The sequence below is a fragment of the Sapajus apella genome, unplaced genomic scaffold (assembly GCF_009761245.1).
Source record: "Sapajus apella isolate SASKATOON/1434 unplaced genomic scaffold, GSC_monkey_1.0 scaffold159, whole genome shotgun sequence".
Taxonomy (NCBI): domain Eukaryota; kingdom Metazoa; phylum Chordata; class Mammalia; order Primates; family Cebidae; genus Sapajus; species Sapajus apella.
Window position 1 is genome coordinate 41,235 of NW_022437099.1, and position 8,864 is coordinate 50,098.

General features: G+C 45.9%; 1 protein-coding gene and 1 pseudogene across 6 annotated transcripts in view; both read right to left on the reverse strand.

The window, feature by feature from the left end:
* ZSCAN25 (zinc finger and SCAN domain containing 25) overlaps positions 1 to 4,647 on the reverse strand; it is a 17,014-nt gene extending 12,367 nt beyond the window's left edge. The window contains exons 1-3 of one of the 5 annotated variants that reach the window (XM_032266587.1): positions 4,184 to 4,647; positions 2,543 to 2,669; positions 912 to 1,320 (exon numbers count right to left, since the gene is read on the reverse strand). In XM_032266587.1, the coding sequence (XP_032122478.1) occupies positions 912 to 1,298 (387 nt within the window). In that variant the 5' untranslated portion in view covers positions 1,299 to 1,320; positions 2,543 to 2,669; positions 4,184 to 4,647. Of the gene's footprint in view, positions 1 to 907; positions 1,345 to 2,542; positions 2,670 to 4,183 lie in introns of those variants that run through there. The other 4 variants (XM_032266586.1, XM_032266589.1, XM_032266588.1 and 1 more) reach the window with 4 other exon arrangements.
* Positions 4,648 to 5,647: 1,000 nt separating this feature from the next.
* Positions 5,648 to 6,397, reverse strand: LOC116541968 (annotated as a pseudogene). Its single transcript, XR_004265020.1, has one exon. The product of XR_004265020.1 is annotated as a nascent polypeptide-associated complex subunit alpha pseudogene (transcript).
* Between the last annotated feature and the right edge of the window lie 2,467 nt (positions 6,398 to 8,864).

The window sequence follows — 8,864 nt, forward strand, 5'->3', positions numbered from 1 at the left end:
CAAGGGAAATATAGCCAGGCCTCTGCCCTAATGACCAGACAGAGACTTCAGGCCCGTCTGTACCGCAGCATCTCCCCTGGGAATGGTTTTTCTTGCTGAAAACTCCACTGCTATCCAAAAAGGACCTCAGGGAGTCTGAGAGCAGAGGAGGGAGGTTCCACACCTTGTCCACTCCTATTGCTTCCTCAAATCTTTTGTTTTTTTTTTTTTTTTTTTGATGGTTAAAAAAATTTGGAAGACCGGGCACGGTGGCTCAAGCTTGTAATCCCAGCACTCTGGGAGGCCAAGGCGGGTGGATCACGAGGTCAAGAGATCGAGACCATCCTGGTCAACATGGTGAAACCCCGTCTCTACTAAAAATACGAAAAATTAGCTGGGCATGGTGGTGCGTGCCTGTAATCCCAGCTACTCAGGAGGCTGAGGCAGGAGAATTGCCTGAACCCAGGAGGCAGAGGTTGCGGTGAGCCGAGATCGCGCCATTGCACTCCAGCCTGGGTAACATGAGTGAAACTCCGTCTCAAAAAAAAAAAAAAAAAAAAATTTGGGTTTTATTGTTTTTGCTAAATAATACTTAAAAAAAAATTCATTTTGAAGGCAGGGTTTGAATTATTTAATTTTGATCCATTTATTTAATTTTAAAAAAAGGAAGGGAAAACAGATCATGGCCAAAAAAATAGTAGTTAACCCCCACCCCATCCCCAAAGCTCTAGCCAGTCATGTGAGCATCACCCATATCCCACTCAGTGCCTGATATCTGGATGGTAGCATACTCGGCCCCATGAGACTGCCTGAAGACACAGGGCAATGGATGCCAATTTTAGCTCTCAGCAGGTTAGTCAACAAATCTTTTGATTCTTTAACACTCCCTGCCCACACCAACAGCATCAGACCTGGATCCCCTCCTCACCTACCGCCTTGGCCTCCAGCGCTCTTTCTGTCAGGTCCTCCACCATGGCAGCCAAAGCCTTGCCACTCTCTGGGCCATGCTCCCGGATCCAAGCGTAGAACTCTCGGGGCAGGATGGTGAGGAACTGTTCCAGAACCAGCAGTTCCAGGATCTGCTCCTTGGTGTGCAGCTCGGGCCTCAGCCACCGACGACAGAGTTCTTGGAGCTCCCTAAGAGCTTCCTGGGGTCCAGCCGCCTCCTGGTAGCGGAACTGCCGAAACCTCAGCCGAAAAGTCTCTGGACTAGGGTCTTCCCTTCCTCTGCCCCATGGCAACTCTTTCTCCAGTTTCACCACAGGAACACCCAATTGCTGCTGAGGAGCTTCCGCCATCTCTGGATGCTCTTTAAGCATCTTCACACTCCCTCGCAGGAGACTGAGAATGACCACATCAATGACCCTTTTGATAACATGAGACACGTGAAAGGTCAGTCCACCCCAGTTCTGTCTCTACATCAATGAATATTCCACTGGAAAACATAGTAATTACCTTTTACAAGGCATTTTCAAAAGACTGAACACAGATCCCAAAAGTCAGGTCAATTGAACATAGCAATCATTTGCTAAGCACCTATTAGGTACAAAGACTAAACAGAAACGTCTAAGATTTTGCTTATAGCATAGGATCTCACTGCACTACAATCAGAGAATAACATATAATGGGTTATAATTGCATTAGTCACCGGGGCCTACTCTTCCAAGACTAAAGGAAACATACATGCAACACACAAATACACACATATACACACACACCAGGCAGGCAGAAACAACAAATAAAATAGAGAACAAGACACACAGGGAGCTTGCCTTCTTGAAACTCATATACTGGTACAGTAGACAGAAAAAGTCAAATGTAAGCAACTTCTTTAAAAATTGCAAGTGGGGACAAGTTCTAGAAAGCAAATAAGTACGGCGTTCTATTAACGAGGGACAACTGACTTGAAGAAGACTTTTCTAAAGACATGATACTTGGCTGACTCAAGGATGAGAATAAGTCAGTCATTCCAAGAGCATTCCAGGCAAAAGCCCTGAGGCTAAGAAATTACTCTGGGTGTCCAAGAACTAGCCACATTCCAGTGTGACTTCAGCAAAGTGAGGGGCAGAGCTGTACCAGAAGAGGTGGCAGAGGCAGGCAGAAACCAGATCACCCAGAGCCTGCACCACAGAAAGAATTATGAGCTTTATTCTTTTTTTTTTTTTTTTTTTTGACGGAGTCTCGCTCTGTCACCAGGCAGGAGTGCAGTGGGGCAAGCTCAGCTCACTGCAACCTATGCCTCCCAAGTTTAAGCGATTCTCCTGCCACAGCCTCCTAAATAGCTGGGACTACAGGCACATACCACCATGCCCAGCTAATTTTTGTAGTTTTAGTAAAGATGGGGTTTCACCATGTTGGCCATGATGGTCTCGATCTCCTGACCTCATGATCCACCTGCCTTGGCCTCCCAAAGTGCTGGGATTACAGGTGTGAGCCACTGTACCCAGCCATGAGCTTTATTCTTATTTCTTACTTTAGCAGGGAACCACGTTTTATAAAAGTCATTCTGCCTGTGTGTCAACAGGGAATAGATAAGAGGTGGCAAGATCGAAATGGCACTTACAGGGATTCGAGGAGATGATAGGGGCTTAGATCAGGGTGGTGGCAAAGAGTCAGACAAAATCAAGACGTATTTTGGACATTAAAACCAACAAACTTGCTGATGGCTTAGATGTGATGGTGTGCTCAACCTAAAAAAGATAACGGAGCAACATATATACCATTATTATAAATGACCAAAAGATTTCTAATTTGTACAGGCTTTACTATCTAAAAAGCATGTGAACACATTTCATTTACTACTTAATTATGTAGGGTGAGCCCTATTCCTCCTACTTTTCAGAAGGAAAAAAAAAAAGAGACTAGCTGATAACTGCCTCCCAAAATACATGGTTCAGATTTAAAAAAACACGAGAAGTCAAAGAGAGAGAAAATAAATCTAAGTATTCAAGGAAAAGAAGAGGCTTGAAGTAGACTGGATGATGAGTCCTATTTACCTCCAAGAGGATTAGGGGGGAGACCTAGGCTGGGAAAACAGACTTGGAAGTCCAAAGCAGTTGGGGAAGGGAGATCCTGCTTGTCAAAAAACCGATCACCTGACTGGAGGAGAGAACAGGCAACCAGCAGGAGGCACGCCCCCAAGCTTCTGCTAAATATTCTATTGTGTGTCTGTATATAGATCTACCCCCACTTAAACCAATTATATGTCTTCAGTCTATTCATTGACTCTGCAACACTGAGATTTCCCTTTCATGACTTTCTAGCTATTGCATTAGTTCACTCCACTAGTGTATTTAATGCACTATGGTGCAAATATTTACCCATGTGTCTCCCTCTAACAGACTCCCTAGAGGCAAGAAAGATCCTCATTCAGCTTTTATCTCTGCCATTTGACAAACAGAAGGTGCCCCACTGCTATTCTTTATCTCCCCGACCCACTGGTATTCTTCTGTTTTGTTTATTTTTGAGACAGAGTCTCGTTCTATCATCCCAACTGGAGTGCAGCGATGAGATCACAGCTCACTGCAGCCTTTGCCTCCTGGGCTCAAGCAATTCTCCCACCTCAGCCTCCCGACTAGCTGCGACTACTGGCGAATGCCACCGTGACCAGCTAATTTTTTATTTTTGGAGAGACAGGGTCTCCCTATGTTGCCCAGGCTGGAGTGTAGTGGCATGAATGTAAGTCACTGCAGCCTTGAACTCCTGGGCTCAGGTGATCCTCCTGCCTCAGCCTCTCAAGTAGCTGGGACCACAGGTGCGTGCCACCATGCCCGGCTACTTTTCTATATTTGTAGAGACAGGGTCTCGCTATGTTGACCAGGCTGGCCCAAGGCTATCTAAATAAGTGTCCTCCGTGATTACTTTCACTTTTCAGAGCGTTCTGCTTTGGTTCAAGATCTCCTCGGGTTCGTGACTAGCCCTGCACTAAGCCAAGCCTGGCCAAGAGGGATCAGCCTCGCTCGTACTTGAGCCTACAGCGCGGTGGCCCCTCCGAGTCCAACCGCAGTGCCTCAGGGCCGCGGAAGGCAGCTCCCGAGAGACTTGCCGCCCGCAGGAGGGGCTGGGCGGAAAGAGACGCGCTCTAAAGCAGCCCCGCCGCGGCCGAGCCCCGCAGCAAAGCCCTGCAGCAGTAGTAAAGCCCAGCCCGCTCCCGTTTATCGCCTCGCCCGCCCGCCCGCCTCTGTGGCCCCGAGCCGGCTCTCACCCGCCAGAGACGCCAGTTCCCTCCGCGGACCGGAAGTGAGCTCCGAACGCTGTCAGACAGGTGCGTAAGAAAAGACCCGCTTCCGTGTCCTCTCTAGGACGCTCGGAGGTCTCGGAGGGTGAGCCTCGGTGGTCGCTAATCCCAGCCCGTTGTTCCAAGCCCGGCGAGGCGAGCCCAGCAGGGCCTCCTTCCTCAAGACTGACTGCCTAGCTCGAGGCGCTCCGTCGGATGGCCCTTTTGCACCCGCTTTCCCTTCCGTGGAAAGGACTCGGTGCATCGCCAGATACACAACTGGACACAGCACCTGCTCCAAGGGGCTTTAGAGTCCAGTCGGTCAATGCGTGGTTATTGCGGCCGCTAGGGCCTTCCTTGCGTGAGGCGTATGGGCCGAGGAGATGGAGGGCGCACTGGGTCTTGTGGGCTGACTTAAGAGGCGCCTGACTCCCCTGGGTAGTGCGCGCGCGCGTGTGTGTGTGTCGTCAGGGTAGGCTTCCTGGAGGAGCCAGCATCGGAGCTGTTTTTTTGTGGGGTTTTTTCTTTTTGTTTTTTGAGAGATAGGAGGTCTCGTTCTGCCTCCCAGGCTGTCGTGCAGTAGTGAGATCATAGCTCACTACAACCTCGAACCCCTGGGTTCAAGCGATCCTCCCACCTCAGTCTTCTGGGTAGCTGGGACTTTTTTTCCATTTTTTGCAGAGAGCGAGGGTCTCTTTATGTTGTCCAGGCTGGCCTCCAACTTCTGGGCTCAAGCGATCTTCCCGTCTTGGCCTCCCAAAGTGCTGGGATTTACAGGCGTGAGCTACTGCGCCCAGCCTGAAGGCAGTGGGTCCCAACTGGGTGGCCCAGTGTTGCTCCAGAATCCACCCAGGAAATAGGAAACCCTGTTATCTTACTTTTCTCCAGCAATTTGCAAAGTGTCTGGTACAGTATTTGCTAAAATATGTACATATATAGAATAAATGAATTCCTTCTGGAATATAACATGATAGGTGTTAGATCATCTCACTCTATCCTCCATGTCTTTGTCCCACTTTTGTATTTTTCTTGTCTGCCCATATTTGACTTGGGTTCATGTCTTCGGCGTTTTTTTTATAACCTACTTTTCAGTTGTTTCTAATATGCTACAAAATCCATACTTTTTTTAAGAGACAAGGTCTTGCTCTGTCACCCAGGCTGCAGTACAGCGGTACAATCATAGCTCACTACAGCCTCCAACTCCTGGGCTCAAGCAGTCCTCCCACCCCAGCTTCCCAAATAGCTGGGACTACAGGCAGGAGCCACCACACCCAGCTAATTTTTTAAAAATGTTTCCTAGGGGCAGGGTCTCACTACATTGCCCAGGCTGGTCTTAAACTCCTGGCCTCAGGCAATCCTCCCCACTGGGCTGCCCATATTTTTGTTTTAATTAATATACTTTTCATTTCTAGAGTTTCTTTTTTTTTTTTTTTTCCAACAAGAAGCCATAACTTTATGATAGAAACAGTACAAATTTCAAACCAAGCTGCAGTTAACTCCTTTGAGACACCAAAAAAAGTTGCTTTCACATGGTTACATTGTTAATTCCATAATAGCATTTACAATATCATTACTGTTGTTCTTCAGGGCTCGGACTGCCTTTGCTCTCGACACATTTGCTTGTGACATGACCAATTCTGTGTCTTTAACTTCTACACCTGTTTCATCGACCTCTTCCTCTTCACTCTCCTCTTGTACAGTTGGAGTCTATGTGTTTTCTTGAATGTTTGAAACAGCTTCACCTTGAACTTTGAATTTCTCAGCTGCTGCTAGTTGTGCTTGCTGAGATAAATCTTCGATCTTGGCTTCCCCAAACACTATGTAGGTATCCGAGGCAGGGCTCTTGTAGACATCTGGTTTTGTGATGACAAAGAGGATATTCTTAGATTTCCGGATAGTGACTCTAGTAACTCCTGTAACCTGTCGAAGACCCAGTTTGGACATAGCCTTCCGTGCGTTCTTTTCACTTCGACTCTGTTTTGCTTTACTGACGGGTTCTTCATCTATCTCAGCTGCTGCCGCCAGCTGGGCTTGTTGTGTGGTTGCCTGGGTGGAGTCCTGTTCTTCAAGCTCTGGTACTGATTCATCACTGTCAGATTCTGTTCCAGATCCTGTCTCAGCCTGGGGCTGCGGCAACTCCTGCTCTGTAGCAGGGACGGTTTCTGTGGCTTCGCCGGGCATTTTGTGCAGGGAACGTGGAATCCCATTTCTAGAGTTTCTATTTGATTTTTTTCCAAATATTCTAGATTGATCTTTAAAAAAAAAAAAATTTACGATATAGTTAAGCTTTCTTTATACATAGTAAATATAGTTGAGCCTGATAATTCTGAGATCTGAAGTCCCCTCAGATCTGTTTCTGTTATCTGGTATTTCCACTGTTTTTGATGGTGCCATTTCCACCAGCAGTGCCCGACAGCATCCATTTCCCGTATCTCATCAGCTCTGCAGTTATCCAGCTTTAATCTTTGCCAGTTGACAGGTGAAGTAAATGTTACCTCATTTTTTATTTTTATTTTTATTTTTTTTTTTTTTTTGAGACGGAGTTTCGCTCTTGTTACCCAGGCTGGAGTGCAATGGTGCGATCTCGGCTCACTGCAACCTCCACCTCCTGGGTTCAAGCAATTCTCCTGCCTCAGCCTCCCGAGTAGCTGGGACTACAGGCGTGCGCCACCATGCCCAGCTAATTTTTGTATTTTTAGTAGAGACGGGGTTTCACCATGTTGACCAGGATGGTCTCGATCTCTTGACCTCGTGATCCACCCGTCTCGGCCTCCCAAAGTGCTGGGATTACAGGCGTGAGCCACCGCGCCCGGCTTACCTCATTTTTTAATTTGCATGTTCTTCATGATGAGTGAGGTCAGGCATTAGTCCTACTTTCATTAACTTCTTGCCTTCTCTTTTCTGTAAACTGGCTTTTCTTTGTGTTTCTATTAAGCTGTTTATCTCTTTCTTGTTGATTTATGAGTTCTGGAGACATTGTATAATGTCCCTAAAGCATTAAATAATGTCCCCAGAACATTAAATAGTGTCTCCAGAACATTAACTGGGGGAATTCCTCAAACATATCTTCCTCGAGCATACCATGGTACCTTGTTTTCTTGTGTGTCTGTTTTTCTTTCACTGTAGACTCCTCATTTACCTTGGAAACATTTTTGTGAAACTTCTTTGAGTTCCAGGATAAAGCGAATTGATCTAGAGAGGGTTAATTTTTTTTCTTCCATGTAAATTTTTTTCTTGCCAGCATCACCAGTCCAAGGTCATAGTAAACTAAATTTATAATTTGAGGATTTTTGGACCATGATAAAATAGTCATATGAATATTGGCTGAAATTTTTTTTTCTTTTTTGAGAAGGAGTCTCGCTCTGTTGCCCAAGCTGGAGTGCAGTGGTGCGATCTCGGCTCACTGGAACCTCTGCCTCCTGGGTTCAAGCTATTCTCTTGCCTCAGCCTCCCGAGTAGCTGGGACTACAAGCAAATGCCACCATGACTGGCTAATTTTTTGTATTTTTTTAGTAGAGACTGTGTTTCACCATGTTGCCCAGGCTGGTGGCAAACTCCTGAGCTCAGGCAATCCGCCCGCCTCAGCCTCCCAAAGTGCTGGGATTACAGGGGTGAGCCACCGCGCCTGGCCTGGGCTGCAAATATTGAGGGGTGATTTGTGGTTGTGACTTCTCAACAATGGCTTTGTGGTTGTTCAGTTCTGCACTAAGACAGATTTCCTTGCTGATGCCTGGTGGTAAGGGCATGGGATGGGTGACTTATCTCTTACCTTTACATGATAGCCCAGCCCTTGTCTATGGCCAGACCACCCTGAACACACCCAATCTCTTCGGATAGTTTTTTGCAGTCCTTGGTTTATCGAGAAAAGCTCTTCTATCAGATGTCCTTCCTTGAGTAAAGTCTAGGCATAGTTTAAAAAAATCAAATCTCAGGCCTGGCACAGTGGCTCACACCTGTAATCCCAGCACTTTGGGAGGACGAGTTGGGCAGATCAAGAGGTTAAGAGATTGAAACCATTCTGGCCAACATGGTAAAATCCCGTCTCTACTAAAAATGCAAAAATTAGCCAGGCTTGGTGGCGCAAGCCTGTAATCCCAGCTACTCCGGAGGCTGAGGCAGGAGAATTGCTTGAACCCGGGAGGTGGAGGTTGCAATGAGCTAAGATCACACCACTGCACTCCAGCCTGGCAACAGAGCGAGACTCCATCTCAAAAAAAAAAAAAAAATCAAATATCTGCAAGATGATTTCTCTAGGGATTATTCTTTACTTTGATGTTATAATTCATTACTATTCTGTTATTGCTCTGATACTTTTAGATTTTATTATTTCTTTATCATTTCTCTTGGTTTTGGCAGAAGAATCAACCCAACTATTTAGTCTGCCATATTATCAGATACAGGATTTCTCCAGCCTTCTTTATTTATATATTTTTACTTCTTTCAAATAGGACACTTACATTACATTTTTAATGCCTACATAATATTCTGTCCTATGAGTATACTGTACTTTTAAAATTTATTTCAATGTGGGCAAAAGAATTAAAATATACTCTTTTATTTTTGCTATTATAAATAACCTGGAACAAGCATTCTTATATATAAATACTTGACCTCATCCCTAGTTATTTCCTTAGAATAAATTCCTAAAATTCAACTCCTGGGCCACCAG